General features: G+C 43.1%; 1 protein-coding gene across 1 annotated transcript in view; it reads left to right on the top strand.

The window, feature by feature from the left end:
- Window positions 1-25977, top strand: part of kcnh2b (potassium voltage-gated channel, subfamily H (eag-related), member 2b) — a 1340040-nt gene that overhangs the window by 1271051 nt on the left and 43012 nt on the right. The window contains exons 13-14 of the mRNA XM_034172191.1: window positions 13790-13989; window positions 20748-21000. Coding sequence (XP_034028082.1) covers window positions 13790-13989; window positions 20748-21000 — 453 coding nt within the window. The remainder of the gene's footprint in view (window positions 1-13789; window positions 13990-20747; window positions 21001-25977) is intronic.

The following is a 25977-nucleotide window of genomic DNA, read 5'->3' as shown; positions in this document are numbered from 1 at the left end:
TACAGTTCAGTCACAGACGTTGACTCCAGTTTCCTCCCAGTTTGATAATCCTCTCCTTTGTTTCAATTGACATCTCTCATGTTGGAGCCATGATTCATGTCAGTCCACTTGGTGCAACAGCTCTCCAAGGTGTGATCACTCCTTTTTAAATGCAGACTAATGAGCAGGTCTGATTTGATGCAGGTGTTAGTTTTGGGGATGAAAATTTACAGGGTGATTCCATAATTTATTCCTCAGAATTGAGTGAGTCCATATTTTTTTCCCTCTGCTTGGTATTAAAAAGTAACCGTTACTTTTTCCTGATTTCTTATAGTGTTTCTTAAAGCCAGAAAGTTGTCATTTGAAATTACTTCAGTTTTGTGTCATGTCTGTGATCTACTTTTTTTCTACAAAATTAAACAACTGAATGAACATCCTCCGAGGCCGGTGATTCCATAATTTTTGCCAGGGGTTGTACTTGTTGCTTTCTAGTGGTTCTGTCCCGTCCAAAGATGAGGCGAGTAATGGCATCCCCCATCCCCTTCATAATGCACATTGTCCGATGGAAGGTGGCAGCATGTTTACGCCCACTGAGTGCACAAACAACAACTTTTCTGCCGTGTGAATACTTTTCATGCCCAGGACATAATCCATACTGCTATAATGACTTCATGTCAAATGAGCAGTGATTTAGGGCCCAGTCACAGCAGGAAAAACAGTGGTTGGAGACAGCAATGTGACCCAAATTAATGCAGCTATATACAATCACTAGTGGTGGGCACAATTCTGCTAATCAGCTAACCGCTAATTATCGAAGCTAATGTTTTCATTAGCAGATTAGCTTTTCACATAACTTTGAAAACCATCAGCAGACCAATTAGCTTCTGATAAATTTAGGTCAGATAACTTTAGACCACTAACATATTTTTGCGGGTATAGGGAATAAAGCTTACCAGTTAAAAAAAATTATGAGGTCTGAAATCAAAGATTTTAGTGCCTGCCTGTTACATGCTTTGTAGCAGACAGCTATAAGAGGTATAGGTCTATCCGCTGTAGGCAGAGCAGAGCTGACTACCCAAAAGAAAGAAAAAGGGAGAAAAAACTGGCATATCACCCAAGTCATGCACAGACATATAGTTTTGACTTATGGTTAAAATTTTAAACAAACTAATTCTGGACGTTATTTAAATTAACGTCACGTCTGTCATTTTATAAAGTGAGCTATATGTTTTAGTTTTAAAGTAATACACTAATTTTGAAGGTTTTAGCATTTAGACACACATGCCACAGTGCATTATGGGTAAATTAGTTTCCTGACAGACATGAGTGTTTGGATGGTTGGTATACTGTAACATACACAACTTACTGAAATGTGTAGTGAGTTTTATAAATCTGTATTTGTAAATATGTAATTTTTTCATTTGTTAAAAAAAAGGCAATTTGAAAACTGAAAATTATGTTTAAGTGGATTCAGCACTTTAAGCGAATGTCCCACACATTCGCTACACAGAAGTGCTGGGTCGTTGTTGTGTCAGTAGCTGCCAGCATACTGAAGTCAATAGTGCATGTTATCGGTTTAGCTTTTATCTGTAACTTCTGCTAAATTTTTTAGGGGTTTATCTGTTGAGCTTTATAAAAGATAACTTTTCAGTTAGCAGTTTAACTGTTATCAAAGCTAACTTTTTGGTTAGCCGTACCCGCCACTGACTGTGGGTAACTGCAGACCTGGTCGCCCTTTAACAAGCTCATTTCAGGATTTGTGGTTGCAACATGATAACAAGGTGATTGTCAGTGGTGGGCACGGCTAACCAAAAAGTTAGCCAAAAAACTCCCCGGGCGAAACCCCCTGCGTGCCCCCCCGCGCACACTAACATGACCACCACCTCCGCCCCACCACCCATGAAAACACTAACTTCATCCAGAACACCCACAATCCCACAAATTAACTCACAACAGCTATTTTTAAGAACAAATGTCTGGTTTTAATGTCTACTGCAATAGCAAACACAAAGAAATTGGCACAGTCTAATGTGTCATCATCCATGGACTTATCTGCAATGATCATCTCACAAGTTAGCAGGAGGGCATCATAATTGTTTGCCCCAGTGCTCACTATCTGTGATGTGAAATTCCATCGAGTAAGAGCATTTCTGGGCAACCTTGAGCAGCCTGCAGACTCAAGAAAAGACATCCTCTTTGTGGATTTTGAGAAAAATGTGGCAAACCCAGAGAGTGATGCAAAAAATATTCTGTACTCAGATAAGCATTTAGCCCCCTGAGACAGAACCAGATTCAGTCTGTGTGCATAGCAATGCACAAACATTGCACTGGAGGCTATTGCTTTAACTTTGGCCTGCAAACCATTGAGAGCTGAAGCCATGACAGCAGCCATGGCTTCTTCATAAGGAAGACTATCAAATGGCTTCGCCAAAGTCCGGTCCACAACATTCAAATTGTCTGCCATTATGTGCAGCTTGCTACCTAGCTAGCTCGCTAGCTGGGACTGGCGCGAGGCTAGTGTGAAGTGTGTCCGCCTGTGAGTGCTTTGTGACGGTGGAGGAGCTCAGCAGCACCCGCTGCTCGGTAGGGACAGAAACTGCGATAGAAGTCAGAAAGAGTGATAGAAGTCAGTCTCCAAACACAAGCAGCTATAAAAAAAACACACCAGAAATAGAAGCTCGATTTGCCGCTAGTCGTTTTTAACAAAGAAAATGCAGCTAAGAGGATTAGGAAAGTCTCCGGTTAAACTCAGAACAGAATGAAAATGCTCCCACGGATGTTTACACCAAAAGATCGCTGATTCGCTCATTTCGCTGTCAATCAAAAAGGGATTCAGCCTCAGACAGATCATCCAATCATCATGCAGAAGCTGTGCCGAGGCCAGCCCACTGCCCCATAGACCCCCAGAGACGCTGAGCGTCCGATGGGCGGGACAAAGCCCAGCATTTATCCAATGACTCGTCTCGTTTCGCTGCATGCTTTGTGTCGCTATTGAACTCTGTGGACCATTTAAAGCACTGTGAAGCTGCGGGAATGAGTGAGGGGAAAGCCGCGTCGTTACCAGTGATAAGAAGCTGATTCTGAACAAAAGTTGAGCGCGTAGTTACCACGAACAGGACAACGCCCCCCACCCCGTTTTTTTTTGTTGTTGTTGTTTTTTTGTTTTGGACAGGGGTTTTTTTTTCCCCACACGGTCATGCCCCCCCCACCACCAACCCCCCACCCCTCCGCCGCGATGCCGCCCCGGGCAGCTGCCCGGTCAGCCCACCTCCAGGACCGCCCCTGCCCACAGTCACACAGCAATAAAACAGCCAACAGATGGAGTCTGCAAGTGAATGGAGCCAAGTTGACAATTACATGTAATCTGTACTCAGTAATGTCATTGGCAAATAGGGGAACAGCACATATGTGTTATCTCTGTATGGCTCCAGATTTCTCACCTTATTAATGAATGGGAATCATCGTTCTTTTGCAGTCAAACTGAGTTTAATCCATCTGAACTCATATATCTGTTGTATCACAAGCCCCCTTTTGTGAAACACCTTTGGTTTGAAAAAAAAACCTTAATTTTAAACATAAAAACATCAAATAAATACATTTAATTTCCTGATCTTTTGATGGCAAAACAGGCATACGTTTGTGTGTGTGTGTGTGTGTGTGTGTGTGTGTGTGTGTGTGTGTGTGTGTGTGTGTGTGTGTGTGTGTGTGTGTGTGTGTGTGTGTGTGTGTGTGTGTGTGTGTGTGTGTGTGTACAAATTGTAGTATATTCTCTTGCGGTACAGGACAATATGCAATTAACTCTTTAAAACATTGTTCATCTCAATCTACATTTCACATTGTCTGTGTTAGCTGCTGAGATACAAATTGCATCTTTAATGTAGAATCAGAGGTCAGTTGTGTCATTGTGATGTGCACACAGAGACACGCACACATACAGGAGTGCACGTGCACACAGAGACACACACACTCAGAGTGCTTTGAGTGGCTGATGGGGACAGTGATGGGACCTGACAGAGAGTGAAAGGTTAGCAGAATTCAACAAGACAACAGGATAAATTGCAGAAGCCCATGAAGGATACAGTGCTACCCAATGTCCTCTATCCTCTTAAGCTAAGGTCATTTTTATCATAAAAACTAATGCCATACTGTATGTTGATCAGCGATGGAACAAATTTCTTTCTCATTTAAGAGAACTTGTCACATATCAATGTCACTGTTCATTTTTTGAGAAGGCTTCTGTGAATATGCTGATGGCTATTTCAGTGCTCCTCAGTGTTAACAATTTTTAGCATCATGATTCAAATATTTATACAAACATTTATTAACATGTCAAACAATGCCCCATCCTACTATAGTATATGAAAGAAAATAAAAAGGAAAACAGATTGTGTAGGCCATGGCGTAAAGACTGTAAGAAATGGGTACCAATTATCAGTGTTGGGCAAGTTACTTCCAAAATGTAATACATTTTAGATTACTAGTTACAGTGAGGAAAATAAGTATTTGAAATCACAATGTATGATTTTTTAATAATTTATTTGTATGTTACTGCTGCGAATAAGTATTTGAACACCTGTGAAAGTCAATGTTAATATTTGATACAGTAGCCTTTGATTGCAATTACAGAGGTCAAATGTTTCCTGTAGTTTTTCACCAGGTTTGCACACACTGCAGCAGGGATTTTGGTCCACTCCTCCATACAGATCTTCTCTAGATCTTTCAGGCTTGGAGTTTCCGCTCCCTCCAAAGATTTTCTATTGAGTTCAGGTCTGGAGACTGGCCAGGCCAATCCAGGACCTTGAAATGCTTCTTACGGAGCCCCTCCTTAGTTGCCCTGGCTGTGTGTTTGGGGTCATTGTCATGCTGGAAGACCCAGCCATGACCATCTTCAATGCTCTTAGTGAGGGAAGGAGGTTGTTTGCCAAAATCTCGCAATACATGACCACATCCATCCTCCCTTCAATACGGTGCAGTCGTCCTGTCCCCTTTGCAGAAGAGCACCCCCAGAGTATCATGTTTCCACCCCCATGCTTCATGGTTGGGATGGTTTTCTTGGGCTTGTTCTCATCCTCTAAACATGGTAAGTGGAGTTGATTCCAAAAAGCTCTATTCTGGTCTCATCTGACCACATGACCTTCTCCCATGCCTCCTCTGGATCATCCAGATGGTCACTGGTTAACTTCAAACGGGCCTGGACATGTGCTGCTTGAGCAGGGGGACCTTGCTGCCCTGCGGGATTTTAAACCATGACAGCATCATGTGTTACTAATGTAATCTTTGTGACTCTGGTCCCAGCTCTCTTCAGGTCATTGACCAGGTCCTCCTGTGTAGTTCTGAGCTTTCTCAGAATCATCCTTACCCCACAAAGTGAGATCTTGCCTGGAATCCCAGACCAAGGGAGATTGACAGTCTTGTGTTTCTTCCACTTTCTAATAAATAATCATAACACTTGTTGCCTTCTACCAAGCTGCTTGCCTGTTGTCCTGTAGTCCATCCCAGCCTTGTGCAGGTCTACAGTTTTGTCCCTGGTGTCCTTAGACAGCTCTTTGGTCTTGGCTATGTGGACAGGTTGGAGTGTGATTGATTGAGTGTGTGAACAGGTGTCTTTTATACAGGTAACAAGTTCAAACAGGTGCAATTAATACAGGTAAAGAGTGCAGAATAAGAGGGCTTCTTAAAGACAAATTAACAGGTCTGTGTGAGCCAGAATTCTTGCTGGTTGGTAGGTGTTCAAATATTTATTTGCAGCAGTAACATACAAATAAATTATTACTCACTGTACTATTATTTCATAGTCATTCTTTGGATTACTGTTTCTGAACTGTAATCAGTTTCACTTCTGCATTGCATTTGAGTTACTTTTACCAAAATAACTGTGGAAGTAGGACTTGGCATTCTAAAATCCTAAAATGAACTTTATTGCAGCTCATAATACATCCAATGGAGGGTGATGTGGTGTAGCATAATGACTGCAGACCCTTAAGGCTATTAATAACAGCATAATTAATATAATTAGTGCAGTGAAGGCTGAAAGTACAATACAAGTAACATTCAAAGCCAAAATCCCAAAGCATCAAAGTCTAATAAAATTAGGACAGCGGTGGTTGGAATATTTAAAGTCTTGGCCAATTCATATCAAACACAACAGAGCTAGAGATCACTATAATGCAAGCTAGGGCCTAATGACATAACAAGATGCACAGTCATTTTCTTTTCATTCCCATTCTTTGCTTTCAATTCAAGACATTCACAGTTCAAAGCCAGCATGATGGACATAACATATTTTATCAAGAATTATAAAGTGCCCTGAGGATTAGTCCTCAGCCACATGGGACATAGATCAGTCATTTTAGTCCAACCAAAAATTTACATATACGCTAATCATAGCCTGCAACAGCTAAGAAATAAAATGCAGGCCAAATACAGAAACCTTACTAGTCTTGTATGCCAATATACATTCTGTAGACTGCAAAATGGAAATCGTCTGAAAATGCTGATACAGGTTTTTCAAGAGTTAACTATTACCATGAGAATATGTGATTAGAGAAAGTCTTCTGGCCATAGTTGGGTAGGGTAGGGTACACTCTGGACAGGACGCCGCTCTGTTGCAGGGCCACATATAGACAGACAAATACATAGTAGTAGTAGTAGTAGTAATAATAGTAATTATTATTATTATTATCAACATTATTATCATCATTATTATTATGTGAAAAAACTGTCTTTTTATATTAACAATTTGATTAAGAAATAATATTAAATCAAATGTGCTTCAGACCCCCCTCTTATACTATTTTAAAAAAAAAACGTCTTGACCTTCAGGTGGAGTTTGATCTTTTGTCCTCAAAAAGTGCTGAACAATTGTTATTACAATTTCAGGGTACATACTATGAATACGGAGACAAAGTTAGTCAATTCCTGGCTGGCGCATTAATTAAAATGTAGGGCAGGCTTTCGTCTCATACCCCAAATAAAAAATGACAAAGATTATTGTCACAGAGCCCGATAAAATTAATAGTACTTTTTTTTATCTTGTAAAGCACTTTGTGACCTCTGTCTGTGAAAAGTTCCATATAAATAAATTTTACTTACTTACTTATTTTAATCCTTTTATTCTAATTTTTTTTTCTAATTTTGTACTATTTTAGAATAAAAAAAATTGAATGTTATTCTAATTGGGCAGCACAGTGGGTTAGTGGTTAGCACAGTTGCCTCATAGCAAGAAGGTCATGGGATCGATTCCCACCTGTAGCCTTTCTGTGTGGAGTTTGCATGTTTCCTCCGGCTTCTCCATCTTCCTCCCATATCTAAAGACATGTAGTTTAGGTTAATTGGAAACTTTATAATTGTCCAGGTCTCCCTTGTAAAAGAGATCTTGATCTCATTGGGACTAACCTGGTTATATAAAGGTTAAATTAAATTGAAAAATGTATATGTTAGATTTCCCATTGGACACCAAATCAAATCAAGTCAAATCAAATCAAATCAATTTTATTTATATAGCGCCAAATCACAACAAACAGTTGCCCCAAGGCGCTTTATATTGCAAGGCAAAGCCATACAATAATTACGGAAAAACCCCAACGGTCAAAACGACCCCCTGTGAGCAAGCACTTGGCGACAGTGGGAAGGAAAAACTCCCTTTTAACAGGAAGAAACCTCCAGCAGAACCAGGCTCAGGCAGGGGCAGTCTTCTGCTGGGACTGGTTGGGGCTGAGGGAGAGAATCAGGAAAAAGACATGCTGTGGAGGGGATCAGAGATCAATCACTAATGATTAAAAGCAGAGTGGTGCATACAGAGCAAAAAGAGAAAGAAACACACAGTGCATCATGGGAACCCCCCAGCCGTCTAAGTCTATAGCAGCATAACTAAGGGATGGTTCAGGGTCACTTGATCCAGCCCTAACTATAAGCTTTAGCAAAAAGGAAAGTTTTAAGCCTAATCTTAAAAGTAGAGAGGGTGTCTGTCTCCCTGATCCGAATTGGGAGCTGGTTCCAGAGGAGAGGAGCCTGAAAGCTGAAGGCTCTGCTTCCCATTCTACTCTTAAAAACCCTAGGAACTACAAGTAAGCCTGCAGTCTGAGAGCGAAGCGCTCTATTGGGGTGATATGGTACTATGAGGTCCCTAAGATAAGATGGGACCTGATTATTCAAAACCTTATAAGTAAGAAGAAGAATTTTAAATTCTATTCTAGAATTAACAGGAAGTCAATGAAGAGAAGCCAGTATGGGTGAAATATGCTCTCTCCTTCTAGTCCACCAAAATGGACCGATTTCTAGCTACTTTGGAAAATCCAATGATTACCTCCAGTTGTGCAGAGGAGTTGGATGAATTAAAAGTTGTAGTCAAAGCAATGCAGTCAAATAAAGTCCCAGTTATGGCCCCTCCACACATAGTGTGAAGTTTGGATGGTGTTTGGATGAAAATGGCGAAATAGTTTGAAATTAGCGCAAGAAACACTGTGCTGACGGGCAGGCATGTACGAATCCGGTGCGAGAGTTCGTGCGCACGCCGGTGTCCGTCGAGCAAGAAAAGTGCCAGGTGCACCACATTGTGCCGCTTATGTGGAATAAATATAAAAAATAAAAAAAACAGCTGGTACCACTGGGACCACATCGCGCCACTTATGTGGAATAATAAATAAAAAAAAAAACACCACCCAGGACGCAAACCCGCGCCTTTCACAACCTCTGATTCCCAGTCAGCAACTTTACCTCTAAGCTACAGAGCTGTTCTTTGAAAGCTGCGGGAAACTGCCTCATATCAGGAAGGACATGGAAGTATTACCAAAAAAAGCGAGCAATACAAATATGATCTGCTTGTTCCTCTGGTGAAGACCAATGGTCACTGACATACAGTCATGAAATGACATGAATGAGAAGCAGTGTGCTCTGATGTCCACATCTACTGGTCAGGTGCGTCCAAGTCGGCCGCGTACATGTTCTGCCCGACACACATATCTTGTGTCACCTATGTGTTCTCACAGCTTTGAGTAGCAATGATACAGTGGTCAGGTGCAGCTGTGACTGCATGCTCATCGCTGTGCACACTGAGACATGGTTGGGGTAATCCATAGGTGATCTTGTATGTTTTTTTATTTTTCCTCATGTAATCACTGTTTGCAGACACACATGCACCCCCGTGCCTTGCACGTCTTCCCCAACTTTGCATTGCGCTGATGCAGCAGCTGCGATGTGGAGCAGTGCAAGCTGCAGGAATGCAGTCACTGGCCATGGGCCATGGTCAGCTCCCTCCCGGCTTGATTTCGAATGACATCCAACCCATGACGTGATCACATGTCAACCACGGCCCCCTGACAAATGCATAACTATAGTGGGTGTGAGCGCATGTGATCATGTCAATACAGACATCACATCACTGACGAGCAACACACCCACCTGTCCAGAGCAGAAATGCATTCACATGAATGAGCTCATGATTCCAGGATGTGGGGCAATTGAGCTGCCCACGCTGATCTGTCAGTCAGGCTGTCACATGATGGACAGACCTTGTGGATGTTGCAACGGCATGTCACGTGATGTGCCTGTCTAGTCGGATGGTGTGCTGGTGCTGTGACATGCAGCTGGATTTTTATTTCTATCTCTGTTGTGGTGGTGTGGTGATTCTACCTCCAGCGGGACATACTGGATATGCCATGATGGGTGTTCCACAGCTGTCAGCTGTTCCATCATGGACATGACAGCTATCCAGATATGCGCGCTGTGCTGACAGCAATGGCACTGCACTGCGGCCACTGTTCGAGCCTTCACCACCTCAGCCGTACCTCGACAATGTAGGCTTGTGGTGTGGGGAGGGAGACAATACACTCACATGCCATTTGTGTTGCTGGAGGGCGGGGGACAAACCGCACACTTGTATGCCATTTGTATTGCTCGGGGGGGGGGGGGGGCACACTCGCGTGCCGTTTCTGTTGCTGGGATGGGACACTGCACACTCTCACGCCGTTCAAATGGGTTCAAGTGGTTTCTGCTGTACAAGGCATTCGAGTGCTGCTCCGATTTTTTTACAAGTGGCATTTGAATCCTCCTTCGTGCGTCATTCAGCCTCATTCGTGTTATGCATGAAGGGGCCATAACTTTACTCTACTTGTCACCAAAAAGATGTCTGACTTTCAGAAATTGAATAATTTTCCTCTTTCAGTTATTGGGAAGATTGATGGAGTTAAAATGAATGTTTTATGAAAGTTCCTTTATTTGTTTCAATCATTCCCTTTATTTTTACCAAAAGACTTTTTTGACACCATAGATAAAATGATAAATAGTTTTATTTGGAGTGGAAAGTCTCTAAGGATCCGCAAGTCATTGCTCCAAAGATTTAAGTTCAGTGGTGACCTGGCCTTAAATAAATTAAAATTTTATTATTGGGCATCTCATATTCAGAAAATATGATTTGGGGCTGATGCTCCTAATCTATTGTGGTGTAAAATGGAGGCTTCATCTTGCTCTTCTTTGTCCTCTTTATTTACTCTTACATATTTCTCTCTGACAACTAAGATGTCAGTGTACGTGAAAAACCCGGTTGTGCTTAACCCTCTGGGGCCGACGCCGTTGTATACGACGGCTAAGACCAAGCTTTACTAAATTATCAATAACTTTTTAATGATATGAGATACAAGCTTACTTTTTTTTTTTTTTGCTGAAAAGTTAACTCTGCGGACTTTCGAGCCAGCCATTGGCCATCTTTGTACTCCTCATAGAAGCTGTGTGATGACGTGCACAATATGAGTGTCCAATCGGCATTGGTTCACTGTCACATGGTTTTCCAAAATCCAGTCGTAGGGCAGATTTACCTCACATGAAAAGCCAAAGATCATTTTCAGGAGTGATATGTTACTAGTTGGCCCATTTGAATAGCCCCCTGGGTGCACCAATGTGTACATCCAGTGCGCCCTGTGCCATTACGCACAGCGATCAGCACAGCGATCAGTGAAAGCAGGAGCAGACGGAGAGCCTCTGATGACAATCTCACATGCTCAAATAAAGAGCGTATAACTATCAGGATTGCTCCACTATGTTGCATGTGAATGTTACTGGATAGCTCTGTTGCTTTATCGGCGTAAAGCATTGTTTACCATATCAATGGAGTGAGGGGGAGGGCCGCTCCTCAGACTGTAACGAGCCAAAGTGGGCCAAAGTTTGATGAAAGCTGCTTTAGGAGCAGCACAAAACAGTCCAAAACACAGCAGAATTCGAAGTTTGTGTTGTAACCTTTGTGTAATAGCTGACAAAAAATGCTTTGAGATGAAGACAAAAAAAAAAACACCTAGACCATTTTGTATATATTGTTCAAAATGTGCATTTGTGTTTGTTTGAACCTTTTTGCTGTACAGTCTTTCACACAAGACCACAAATTACCTTTATAAAGTGTCAAAACAGTTGTTTATTATAGTTTGCTGTGTGTTTTGAATAAATGTGTGTGGAAAATTATTTTCTGCTTTACTTTTTTATTTCTTATTTTTGAATGTAAACCTTTATTACACTTATAAAACACAACAAAAGCATATGTATCATGAAAGCACAGATTGTCCTGAAAAAAAGAGACATAAAACTTGACTGTGGGATGCAGGGAGAGCTGTTAACAGCAATAATAAAACATTTATGCCAGGCGAATGAACTATCCAAAAAATGCCCTCGGACACCAGAGGGTTAATGCTGTAAAGTTTTGGTATCAGTTCTTGTTGAGATCTTTGTACGACGTACTTACTACACCAATAAACCTGCGCAACTGGGGAACAACAGAAGCTGCATTATGTCAGCTATGTCAGAAACCAGCCAACCTCAATAGTAGAGACAACCCTCCAACCAGATGCCCTGTTATTCTCAGACAGTACAAGGAAACTACTCTTCATTGAGTTAACAGTACCATGGGACACCCTATGCCAAGAAGCACATGAGGGGAAGCTTGCAAAGTATGAAGAGCTGTTGGAAAACTGTAGACATCAAGGATGCTGAACATGGAACTTCCCTGTTGAAGTAGGAGCACGTGGTTTCCCTGCAGTGTCCTGCTGGAAGACGATGGCAGCCCTAGCAGTAAAAGGAAGAGACAGGAAAAGAGCCATAAACACCATGTCTCAAACAGCAGAGAGAGCAGCTAGTTGGCTCTGGCTGCGAAGGAAAGATAGTAGCTGGAAGCTTGACCGTCAAGAGTAGAAGATTGATCACCTTCTGCTGTCCCGCCATCCCGAGGATGTTCCAAGTTAACGGATGAAATGCCTGTAGACAGATGGACCCGGCTGATGACTCGATGGCTCAGCAGCAGTGACATCTTGGCTGTTTGTAATAACAATAACAAACCACATTTTAAATTTGTATCAGCTTACCCTTCAGGTCGCAACAACCACCTTTGCCCCCTCTCACCTGGACTCTGATTTTGCTACTTGGTATAACAAAGGTATACAGACAGTTTTGTTAACTTGTATTATGAAGGCATTTTGATATTTTTAATAACTTATCCTTACGATATGGGTTGCCTAAAAACAATCTTTTTAGGTATTTCCAAATTCTAAATTTCATCTCTAGGTTCTTCCCCAGTTTCCCCTCCCTACCTCCTCAGCAGTTTAAAGTGATGATTTTTTTTTAAACAAATAGTAGAGGAAATAATTCTAAGATTTATTATCCTATGTTAGATCTTTGTGATCAATCAAATCTGAAAACAAAAATTGAGAGGATGCACTGGGATTGCAATTCAGTGAGGGTTGGTGGGAGAAAGTTGTGAATGGAAAACACACAGTATTGTCTTGTGCTCAACTTGCTTTATTCATTTCAAGATAATAGACAGGGTCCACTTCTGGAAATCAAGACTATCCCAGATTTTTCCAGAGACAGAAGTCAAACGTGACAGATGCTCTAATAGTCAGTGTAATTTGAGCCATATGCCGTTTTTTCATGTCCAAAACCACACACAATTTGGCATAGCTACTTCACCATATTATCTGGTATATTGGGCATTATTATCACTTTACCGGGGCGTTGCTAGGCCGGTATCGTAGATTTACGTCAACGCTATCTGGCTATACCTGCCCGCTGTGCGTAAACAAATGACGTCATAGCGCGCGCAGCCCAAGAACTGTCCACGGGGGGGGGAACTGTCCGCAGAGGAAAAGATGAAAATGCGAGAAGTGTGTTTTGGTCTGAATATGGATATTCCGGATGATTTTCTCATGGATAGTACGACAATGAACAGCAGCTAAAGCAGCCAGCTTGATAAGGATGCACTAGCTAAATTGGAGAGCAGCATGCGCCACCTAGCCGACACGACAAAAGTTAAGTGAGCCAAGTTTTTATGTACGCGTTACGTGTTGTGTATCTGAGTAAAAAGTGATAATAATGCAAGTAACATGCTGTTGTCGTGCAGCATGCATTTTCTGAGTCGAGGGTGAATATCTCTCATTGCGGGCGACTGGCCGTGAATGTCAGGCCTCTGAAAATGCATACCGCCCTCCAAAAGCATGTTATTGTATTATTATTATCACTTACTGAGGCATTGCTGGGCTGGTAGCATAGATTTACATTTACGCTACCTGGCTATACCTGCCTGCTGTGCATAAACATATTTGCCCTCGTCTAACTCGGGCAAAAATCTGTCATTTTGGGCGACTGGGCATGGATGTCGGGCCTCTGAAAATGCATACCGCCCTCCAAAAGCATGTTATTGTATTATTACATCCTTGTCCATTGATAGCAACCTTTGGTGTTGTTAGTAAAAAATATTTTAGGAAAAAAGATAGTAGCCAAAAATGTCTCATTATTTTCTTCTACACGTTCTTCATTTTGATTTTCTTCCTTCCAGCTCTGATGTATGCCAGTATCTTTGGGAATGTGTCAGCCATCATCCAGAGGCTATACTCAGGTACTGCCCGTTACCACACACAGATGTTGAGAGTCCGGGAATTTATACGATTCCACCAGATTCCCAACCCACTCAGGCAAAGGCTGGAGGAGTATTTTCAACATGCCTGGTCTTACACCAACGGCATAGACATGAATGCTGTGAGTACTGCTCATCACACAACCAAAGGCCATTATTTACAACTGATTTGTCAGAACAACTTTGTGCATGAATAGAAACATGTCAAAACATAAAAGTTAAAGGAGTGTTTTGAGATTATGTTGTACATTGATAGGATTATTGGAAGACTTTGTCTCAGAATGCATGGTCCTACACCAACAGGAAAAATAAAACTGATGTATTTTAAGTAACATATTGACTCACAGACTCAAACGTGCAAGCAGTTGTTTATTGTCATAAAGGTTAACATGCTGTATTCTCTCACAAATGATCATGGGCCTCATGTACAAAGACTTGCGTGGAATTCCTGCTGAAACATGTTATATGCTAAAACACCGAAACTGGCATACGCACAAAAATATCCAGATGTATCAAAGTGTGCATACGCATGGATCCAGGCCATTCTGCTTGTACATCCTACTGAACATGGAGTTGAGCGCACATGCAGAAGTACCAAACTCCTCCCTCTCCACACCCCTATTTAAATGTGCAAATTCATGTAAATAGGCCCTGGGGTGTGGGATGCCCCACTGTCCAATAATTCCACATGAACACAGAAAAGAAATTATACCGTGTAAGCTACAAATGACTGGATTTGATGTGGAGACATCTGGGGATAGTTTATTTGGTTCCCTGTCAAAGGGAACAAACATGGGATTTGAATGTGCATATGCCCAAATGTGTTGACACTGGTTATCTTTAAGAACCATCACATTAATAAACGTTTTACTCACCCATCACGCACCGTGCCAGCCTCTAGCCCAGGGATGGGCAACGAGGGCCGAGACACTGCAGGTTTTCCTTGCAACCAATCACCTCAGCAGGTGGGTTGCTGATGAGCTTCTCCCTTGAACATAAACTCCTGATCGTCAATGAAATCAGCTGCTGAGACACCTGATCATGAATGAAATCACCTGCTGAGGTGATTGGTTGAAAGGAAAACCTGCAGTGTCTTGGCCCTTCATGGCACATGATTGCCCACCCCTGCGCTAGCCTGTTCCCAGCCCAAACATTTGCATATCGCATGTGATTTGTACGTTGATTGAATGAAATTGTTTCCTATTAACAAAAACAAATTCATCATGTGATGGCACCTTTATAGCAATATGTGTGCAGTCAATAGCTCCGATTACATTAGGGCAACAGGCTTTCACTGCAAATTGCACTTGGAAAATGTTGGAATGCGATGTACCTGGATGACATTCGGATGACTGCATTCTACACAGCTGACATGGCTCGACTCAAGGTTGACTGGCACACTCCAGACCGATTGGCCAGTTCTCATTGGAATGCCCCTGTTGCCAGGACACCCAGCATGATCAGCACCTGTGTGGGCACAGACAGCCACTGACTCCTCAATGTATTGTGCTGTAGGGCTGGCTGCAGTTCTGCGCACAACTCCAGTAACAGTGGCCTTGGTAATCAAAATCAGCTTATGAGCTTATCATCATCACTCATCTTCAACCGCTTATCCGGGATCGGGTCGCGGGGGCAACAACTCTAGCAGGGGACCCCAGACTTCCCTTTTCCATGCCACATTGACCACCTCTGACTGGGGAATCCAGAGGCGTTCCCAGGCCAGTGTGGAGATATAATCTCTCCACCTAGTCCTGGGCCATCCCCAGGGTCTCCTCCCAGATGGACGTGCCTGGAACACCTCCCTAGGGAGGTGCCCAGGAGACATCCTTACCAGATGCCCAAACCACCTCAGCTGGCTCCTTTAAACACGAAGGAGCAGCAGCTCTACTCCGAGCTCCCCACGGGTGACCGAACTTTTCACCGTATCTCTAAGGGAGACAACAGCCACCCTGCTAAGGAAGCCCACTTCGGCCGCTTGTAGCCACGATCTAGTTCTTTCGGTCATGACGCAACCCTCATGATCATAGGTGAAGGTAGGATCAAAGACTGACCAGTAGATCGAGAGCTTCACCTTTTAGCTCAGCTCCCTTTTCGTCACAACAGTACGGTAGAGCGAATGCAACACCGCCCCTGCTGCACCAATTCTCCAGCCAATCTCATGCTCCACTGTCCCCTCACTCATGAACAAGACCCCTAGGTACTTGAACTCCTTCACTTGGGGCAAGGTCGTATTCCTTCCCTGTAATAGACAATCCATCAGTTTCCTGCTGAGAACCATGGCCTCAGATTTAGAGGTGCTGAGCCTCATCTCAGCCGCTTCACACTCTGCTGCAAACCAATCCAGTGAGTGTTGGACATCACCAGCCGATGAAGCAAACAGGACCACATCTTCTGCAAAAAGCAGTGATGAGACCCTGAGCCCACCAAACTGGAAACCCTCTTTCCCCTAACTACGCCTCAATAACCTGTCCATGAATATCACAAACAGGATTGGTGACAAGGTGCAGCCCTGGCGGAGGCCAATTCCCACCAGAAATTAGACCAACTTACTGCCAAGCACCCGAACACAGCTCTCGCTTTGTGAGTACAGAGATTGGATGGCCATGAGAGGGGACCCCCTCACTCCATACTCCCACAGCACCTCCCACCATATCTCCTAGGGTACCCGATCATACGCCTACTCAGTCAGGTTGGATTGCACCATTTGCAAGTTCCTCTAACAATGCCAGCTTGTTGCCACATCCACCATACCACTGAACTGTCCTGGGTCCTTGGTGGCAACCGCTGAGGCAGACATCATATCCATCCACCACACTTTGAATTAACCATTTATCTGATGATATTGTCCCCTTGCCCTTCTCCAGCCACAGTGGTCCTCAACACAGAGGCACCCACATGCTGGATCATGCCCAGAGAAATGCGCAACATGTCCAAAATGTCATAGCTGTTCAGGAACCTATTTTAACCAGAAGAATGAGACCCTCATCGATGTTGAGCTTGTATGGGCTTAATGGTAAGGTGTCAACAATTGTGGAGCTGCCTGTGTAATTAGTCATTTTAAAGAGTTCCTTAACATGCTTAACATGTGCTCATGTTTACCTCTGTAGTGATCCTCACCATCAAACACTTCTAATGTGATTTTCAGCTATTCCACGGTGACAAGAAGTGGTTTAGTGTGAGGTTTTTATTTTTGCCCCATAGGGTCACATTGTGTACTCATTCAGCCCATAATGTGTTAACATTCTAATTACCTCCGCCAAGGAGGTTATGTTTTCGGTCGCGTTTGTTTGTTTGTCTGTCTGTCAGCAGGATAACTCAAAATGTTTTGAACGGATTTTGATGAAATTTTGTGGAGTGGTTGGAAATGACGAGGAACAAGTGATTAAATTGTAGTGGTGATCTGGATCACGATCCGGATCCCGATGCTAACGCGTTAGCATATCTATGGCATTTTTAATGTTAAAAGTTAGCATTAAGCAGTTGCAGCTGTCATCACGTTCGGGTGCATTTGTTTTCAAATTGTAATATTTATTTTTGTTGAAATTTTGTGGAGTGGTTGGAAATGACAAGAGGAACAAGTGATTCAATTTTACTGGTGATCCGGATCACGATCCGGATCACGATGCTAACGCGTTAGCATGTCTATGGCATTTTCAATGTTAAAAGTTAGCATTAAGCAGTTGCAGCTGTCATCATGTTTGGGTGCATTTGTTTTCAAATTGTAATACGAGGTCTGTTAGAAAAGTATCTGACCTTTTTATTTTTTTCAAAAACCTGATGGATTTGAATCACGTGTGCTTGCATGAGCAAACCTTGAACCTTCGTGCGCATGCGTGATTTTTTTCATGCCTGTCGGTTGCATCATTTGCTTGTAAGCAGCCTTTTGTCGTTTTTTTCTTTGCAAGGAAATGGCGGAACGACTGGAGCAGCGTGACTGCATCAAATTTTGCCAGAAACTGGGCGACAGCCAGGTGGAAACCATTCGGATTATTCAGATGGTTTTCAGTGACGATCCTATGGGCAACACACAGAGTAAGGAGGGGTACAACTGGTTTAAAGACGTCCGCACAACGGTGGAGAGCATGCCGCGCTCCGGGCAGCCATCAACATGTTGAAATGACCGGATCATTTCCAAAGTGAACACTGTGATGATATGGGACCATCGTGTGACTATCCGAGAAATTGCAGAAGAGGTGGACATCAGCACTTTTTCAGCACATTCCACTGTTACAGAAGATTTGGCCATGAAAAGAGTGGCGGCAAAATTCATCGGCACGAAGCTGATGGCGCAGCAAAAGTGCCTCCGTGATGAAGTCTCACAGGACATGTTGTGACATGCCCAGCTCTTGCACCATTCGGAAGATTCAGGTGGCTTTCAGTGGCTTTTCAGTCATGTGACTATCCAAGAAATTGTGGACGAGGTGAGCATGTCCCAACATGTCCTGTGAGGCTTCAACACGAAGGCACTTTTGCTGCGCAATCAGCTTTGTGCCGATTAATTTTGCTGCAACTCTTTTCATGGCCAAATCTTCTGTCACAGTGGAATGTGCCGAAAAAGTGCTGATGTCCACCTCTTCTGCAATTTCTCGGACAGTCACACGATGGTCCCACGTCACCACAGCGTTCACTTTGGAAATGATCCGGTCATTTCAGCATGTTGATGGCCGCCCGGAGCGTGGCTCGCTCTCCACCGTTGTGCAGACGTCTTTAAACCGGTTGTACCGCTCCTTAATCTGTGTGATGCCCATAGGATCGTCACCGAAAGCCGTCTGAATAATCCAAATGATTTCCACCTGTCTGTCACCCAGTTTCTGGCAAAATTTGATGCAGTCGCGCTGCTCCAGTCGTTCCACCATTTCCTTGCAAAGACAAAACGACGAGAGACTCCACCCATCCTCACACAAAGGCTGCTTACAAGCAAATGACGCAACTGACAGGCGTGAAAAAACTCACGCATGCGCACAAAGGTTCAAGGTTGGCTCATGCAAGCACACGTGATTCAAATCCATCAGGTTTTTGAAAAAAATAAAAAGGTCGGATACTTTTCTAACAGACCTTGTATCCCTTAAATTTATTTTTGTTTATATATTAATAATCTAATGATTATTATATACAATTTCAGAGAAGGAGACAAAAAGAAATAGATCACTGTGCCAAGGAGGGAATCTCTTTAGGGTCAGTGACCCTATGGCCTTGTTTAGATAAGTGTTTCATAAATGTTAAAAAATTCATATATTTGCAGTTTAGTTGAATAATAAATTGAATTTTGTCTTTTATTTGTTTTTGTCTATAAGCACATGCAATATCAATATCAGTGCTCAGATGACAGTAGCTTCTGGGAAAAGTGCAAGGTGCAATAAACTGTGATGCCAAGCGCTAAGGATATATGCTATCCAGTCACAGCAGATGAAACTTTTTTTTACTACTGAGCAAACATCATTGTTAGACTTTTTTAGGTTCATTGATTCCACGGTGTGTACGAGGTCTGTCCGTAAAGTATAGGTCCTTTTTATTTTTTTCAAAAACTATATGGATTTCATTCATATGTTTTTACGTCAGACATGCTTGAACCCTCGTGCGCATACGTGAGTTTTTCCACGCCTGTCGGTGACGTCATTCGCCTGTGAGCACTCCTTGTGGGAGGAGTCGTCCAGCCCCTCGTCGGAATTCCTTTGTTTGAGAAGTTGCTGAGAGACTGGCGCTTTGTTTGATCAAAATTTTTTTTAAACCTGTGAGACACATCGAAGTGGACATGGTTCGAAAAATTAAGCTGGTTTTCAGTGAAAATTTTAACAGCTGATGAGAGATTTTGAGGTGATTCTGTCGCTTTAAGGACTTCCCACGGTGCGAGACGTCGTGCAGCGCTCTCAGGTAGCGTCGTCAGCCTGTTTCAAGCTTAAAACCTCCACATTTCAGGCTCTGTTGATCCAGGACGTCGTGAGATCATGTCATGTTTGCTTGAGTAAAAATGAAAAGGCGTGAAGAGGACAAGCAAAGAGACACACGTGAGCCAATTTAAGGCCAAGATGAGATGTGAACATAGACGCTGGATACAAAATAAAATAAGAGCCAGGCATGACAGAGACCAGTGGGGAACTGAAGAGGCTGAAATAAAGAAGTTGCTTGAAATGGATGACAGACAGAGAAATAGGAGTGTAGCTACAGTGCACTTTTGTGCAGTGAGCCAAACAAGTCCACACCCTGCTGGTTAAAAGAGCAGTGGGTTCCTATACTTGCAGGGATCTCATTAAAGTTGCACCACTTCTTCATCTTAATTACGCTCTCCGGACCTGCTGACTCTGCTCTGAATGGCTGTCTGAAATATGGCCGGAAATATTTTTTTTGTGAAGCTTTAAAAAGAGTTGGCAGTGCCAAACTGCAGATGCTCCCTTTGTTCTTGGAGGTTAAAATGATAAAGAATCAAATTAATATCATGACCTCCTTGTTGGTTAAAAGATTGAGCGTCATCTGATAAACCCATTAGCAATTTTGTTTTGTCGTTAATTTGCAGAATGGTGTAATGACAGTGAAAAGGTAATGTCCCATGAGGAGGATGGTCATAAAGACAAGAATGGCTTAATTTGTTTTATTATTCCCTTTACAACTACCATAATGCATGACATTTATTTGACATCACCTTTACTATATGCCCGACTTCAATCCGTCACTCAGTAGAGATATCAGCGCTGATGTAACCTTTCTCTATCATTTCATCTGCTGTCTTTCTTCTACTTTTTGTCTTTCATTTCCTCTTGCCTCATTTTTCTCTCTCATCACCTTTCTTTGACCCTCTCCTTTGATTTCTCCTTTTTTTTTTTGTCTAATTCTGTCTCTCTTTCATTCCCTCCTCTTCCCTGTCCCCTTGCTTACTTGTCCCCAGGTGCTGAAAGGATTCCCGGAATGTCTCCAGGCAGATATTTGCCTCCATCTGAACAGGACCTTACTGCAGAACTGTAAAGCTTTTAAAGGTTCCACAAAGGGCTGCCTCAGGGCCTTGGCCATGAAATTCAAAACCACCCACGCACCCCCAGGTGACACACTGGTCCACGCAGGGGATGTCATCACCGCCCTCTACTTCATATCCAGAGGATCCATAGAGATACTGAGAGGAGATGTGGTGGTAGCCATCTTGGGTAAAACATACATTTCAGTGTTAATGTTTCATGTGGTCATGGTGTAGTAGCAAAATGAAAAAATATAGCACAATACTAAAATACCCTCACCCATATGAGCATTGTGTTCTTCATAATTTGCAGTTGTTTATTTATTAATTATTAAGATCCTGTTGTCTTGCGTACAGTTTGTACATGTTCAAATCAAATAATCATTTGTTCATGTTGTGTAAATCAAGGAATATTTGCAGATCACCTTCTGAGCATTTGCACATATTAATATTAATGAGACAAATTTAACTCCATAGAAATTTAGCTTTGCGTTAGCGAACATTAGCGTGCAAGTTAACATCCACAAAATGTCTTGTAAATGACACCAGAGGTGTTATCAGGTTACAAGAACAGTGTTTTCAGTTTTAGAAGTGTTTATTTCTTGCTAGCTTTTACATAATATACATAATACGAAGTCTGTTAGAAAAGTATCTGACCTTTTTTTTTTTTTTGGCAAAAACCTGATGGAGTTGAATCACGTGTGGTTGCATGAGCCAACCTTGAACCTTCATGCGCATGCGTGAATTTTTTCATGCCTGTCGATTGCTTCATTTGCTGGTAAGCAGCATTTGTGTGAGGACGTGTGTGGTGCTCTCGACGGATTTTCATTGCAGGGAAAATGACAGAACAACTGGAGCAGCGCTAATGCATCAGATTTTACCAGAAACTGGGCGACAGCCAGGTGGAAACCATTCGGAAGATTCAGACAGCTTTCGGTGGCTTTTCAGTCGTGTGACTACCCGAGAAATTGTGGAAGAGGTGGGCATCATTTTTCGGAGTCCAGCATGTCCTGTGATTCAACACGAAGTTGCTTTTGCTCCGCCGTCAGCTTCGGCACGAATTCCACTGCCACTCTTTTCATGGCCAAATCTTCTGTCACAGTGGAATGTGCTGAAAAAGTGCTGATGTCCACCTCTTCCACAATTTCTCGGATAGTTACAGGATGCTCCTGCATCACCACAGCGTTCACAATGACATGGTCATTTCAGCATATTGATGGCCGACCGGAGCGTGGCTCGCTCTCCACCGTTGTGAGGACGTCTTTAAACCGGTTGTACCACTCCTTAATCTGTGTGACGCCCATAGCATCGTCACCGAAAGCCGTCTGAATATTCAGAATGATTTCCACCTGGCTGTCGCCCAGTTTCTGGCAAAATTTGATGCAGTAGCGCTGCTCCAGTCATTCAGTTATTTTCCTTGCAATGAAAAACCGCCGAGAGCACTACACACGTCCTCACACAAATGCTGCTTGCCAGCAACTGACGCAATCGACAGGTGTGAAAAAATTCACGCATGTGCACGAAGGTTCAAGGTTGGCTCATGCCAGCACGCTTGATTCAAATCCATCATGTTTTTGCAAAAAAAAAATAAGGTCGGATACTTTTCTAACGGACCTCGTATACCAGAAACGCTGCTCTTGTGGCGACCGGTAGCAGGTGTCTGCGGCTGTTTGATTGGTTGTAATTTTGTTGTCTGCATTTTTAGTTTGTGTTTTTTATTTTATTTCATTTTATTTTTGTTTTGTTTTTCTGTGCGTATCAAGACTAATGATGGAGATATTTTCTTTCCTACTCCTGGCAATTGTGCTGAACATTGCTCAGGGTTTGTTTGTCAAGCCCACCGGGATCCAATATACAAGAGATTTTCTCCTTGGATTTAAATCAAGCAAGTATGTGGCGGACTTTGACATAACTCGATTACTGAGTCAGGAGGTGTCCGATTGTTCTGATTTTTTAGTTGATGTCAATCCTCCGACACGGTGGTGTCCAGCTACTTCTGGTAAACAAACCAGGAAGAGAGGGAAATGCAGCAATGTGTGGCAACGACTGAGCAAACTGGCAAGAAAGAAACGTCACCCTTTACCAATGATACTGCTGGCTAATGTGCAGCCCCTAAGGACTGATGAACTGCAAATATGTGTGGCCTCGATGCGCGAGTTCAGGGACACTTGTGTGATGGCTTTCACTGAGATATGGCTGGCAAACAGTGACCTGGATCCTAATGTAATCATTGATGGTTTTCGGGTTCTGATCCATTTGGATCGTGACCCAGAGATGACGAGGAAGCACCAAATCAAATCAAATCAATTTTATTAATATAGTGCCAAATCACAACAAACAGTTGCCCCAAGCCGCTTTATATTGTAAGGCAAAAGCCATACAATAATTACATAAAAACCCCAACGGTCAAAACGACCCCCTGTGAGCAAGCACTTGGCGACAGTGGGAAGGAAAAACTCCCTTTTAACAGGAAGAAACCTCCAGCAGAACCAGGCTCAGGGAGGGGCAGTTTTCTGCTGGGACTGGTTGGGGCTGAGGGGAGAGAATCAGGAAAAAGACATGCTGTGGAAGAGAGCAGAGATCAATCACTAATGATTAAATGCAGAGTGGTGCATACAGAGCAAAAAGAGGTGAATAAAAAGAAACAGTGCATCATGGGAACCCCCCAGCAGTCTAAGTCTATAGCAGCATAACTAAGGGATGGTTCAGGGTCACCTGATCCAGCCCTAACTACACTCAACAAAAATATAAACGCAACACTTTTGGTTTTGCTCCCATGTTGTATGAGACAAACTCAAAGATCTAAAACTTTTTCCACATACACAATATCACCATTTCCCTCAAATATTGTTCACAAACCAGTCTAAATCTGTGATAGTGAGCACTTCTCCTTTGCTGAGATAATCCATCCCACCTCACAGATGTGCCATACCAAGATGCTGATTAGACACCATGATTAGTGCACAGGTGTGCCTTAGACTGCCCACAATAAAAGGCCACTCTGAAAGGTGCAGTTTTGTTTTATTTGGGGGGGGGGGGATACCAGTCAGTATCTGGTGTGACCACCATTTGCCTCATGCAGTGCAACACATCTCCTTCGCATAGAGTTGATCAGGTTGTCAATTGTGGCCTGTGGAATGTTGGTCCACTCCTCTTCAATGGCTGTGCGAAGTTGCTGGATATTGGCAGGAACTGGTACACGCTGTCGTATACGCCGGTCCAGAGCATCCCAAACATGCTCAATGGGTGACATGTCTGGTGAGTATGCCGGCCATGCAAGAACTGGGACATTTTATGAAACTAATGACAGGCCTGTTGTGTGTGGGGGGGCTTGGCTGGACACTGTTTTGTGGTTTTTGTGTTTGTTTTCCTTCCCAGGTGGTTTGGGGCTGATCTCTGGGGAGAATGTGCTGCAGAAGAGTCTCTCACCTCTGTCACGGTGATCTGCTGCACCTGTTGCACTCACGTGCGATTCTCTAATCAGGACGATCTATGACACCTGTGACATTCACGTGCAGTTCTGAGGACTCTCAGCTGGTACCAATGAAGAGATGAAGAACTGCATTTAAGCCAGCAGTGATCTGGGCTTAAGTGCCGGAGAATACGACCGTGTGACGACCGTTTGAGGACGCTGAGGGCCGCTCCAGAATCTGACATTGCGTCTGTGAAGGAGGACGAGGGTGAGAGGCAAGCGCTGTCAGCACACGTCAGAGGTGATTATCCCTTAAAAGCTTATCTGTGAATATAATGTGGCGTTTTTGCGCAGCTAAATTTAAGTATTGAAGAAAATTGTCTCGTTTGCTCCTCGTGGCTGTGGCGTGCGGATTGATAATCCTCCACAAGCTGTGAGCAGCTGTTCTTCTGAATTAAGTCTGAAATCAGACCTGAACGTGTTGATGATAAGTGTGCCTCTAAATAGTTTTTCTTGGTAAAAGTATTGAATAACCTTACCTCTGTTCCTCCTTCACAGAGTACAGTCTTGGGAAAAGCCACCTGGGGGGTGTCGGCGGAGCTCCTGAGTCCAGAACGTTCGGGCTCCGATCCGTTGAGGCGCTGGGAGAGCGCGCCACCTCTTCACCCCACCAGACTTATTTATTTTGTATTGCACAGTGGGAAGAAAAATAAATTTGTTTCTTTTGGAACTGCTTCTGGTTATTTAGCGCTGGGTTCAGTCAGACGCTGGACCGCTCCTCAATTTGCGTCCAGACCTTAACAAGGCCTGCATGAAGACAATAACACTGTGTTTTTAAATGGTTTTAATTCTGATGTGATGTTAGCTAATTAATTAAATAGCTTTTATATTAGATTTTCTAACAATGATTTTAGTGCGAAAATCAGTCATATGAGGGAGAATTTGGTCAGTGCTCCCCCTGGTTTTGATTTTGACATGTCTATGGTCAAATCATTATTTAAACAAATCAAGGTTAGGAAAAGCCCTGGCCCCGACATCATCAGCGGTTGAGTCCTTAAGTCCTGTGTTGGTCAGCTAAGTGAGATCTTTAAAATGATCTTTACTCTGTCACTTCAGACGCAAACAGTGCCAAAGATTTGGGTGCACTCTACAGTCATTCCTGTGGCTGTGTAAGAACCCAAAGGTCTTAAATGACTTTCGAACTGTAGCTCTCACCTCCTTGGTGATGAAGACTTTTGAGAGGCTGGTTAAGCAGGAGTTACTGAAGCAGGTGGAGGAACAGTTTCATCAGCTCCAGTTTGCTTACAGGGCTGGCAGAGGTGTTGAGGATGCAAAACTTAGTTTGTTAATTTTCCTTTATGAACATCTGGAAACTCCAGAAACTGATGCTAGGCTCCTTTTTTATTGACTTCAGCATTTAATACTATTCAGCCCTATCTGTTGGCTGAGAAACTTCAGGCTCTTTTTAACTTGAAGCCTAACTTAATTGGTTGGATGCTGGATTTTCTATCCAACAGGTCGCAGTGTGTTTGGGTTAATGGTGTTCTATCCTCAAAAGCTTTTTCTTCCACGGGCTCTCCACAGGGCTGTGTTTTGTCGCCATTGCTTTTTATCTTCTATACTAATGATTCTAGGAGTAAATATGAGAATAGGCACTGTGTGAAATTTGCAGATGACACTGTTATAGTGAGCCTTCTGAATAATGAGGAGGAGGGGTGTGGCCCTGTAGTCGATGATTTTATTGCTTGGTGTGAG

Source organism: Thalassophryne amazonica, chromosome 1 (genome assembly GCF_902500255.1).
Source record: "Thalassophryne amazonica chromosome 1, fThaAma1.1, whole genome shotgun sequence".
Lineage (NCBI taxonomy): Eukaryota > Metazoa > Chordata > Actinopteri > Batrachoidiformes > Batrachoididae > Thalassophryne > Thalassophryne amazonica.
This window is presented reverse-complemented; position numbering and strand designations above follow the sequence as displayed.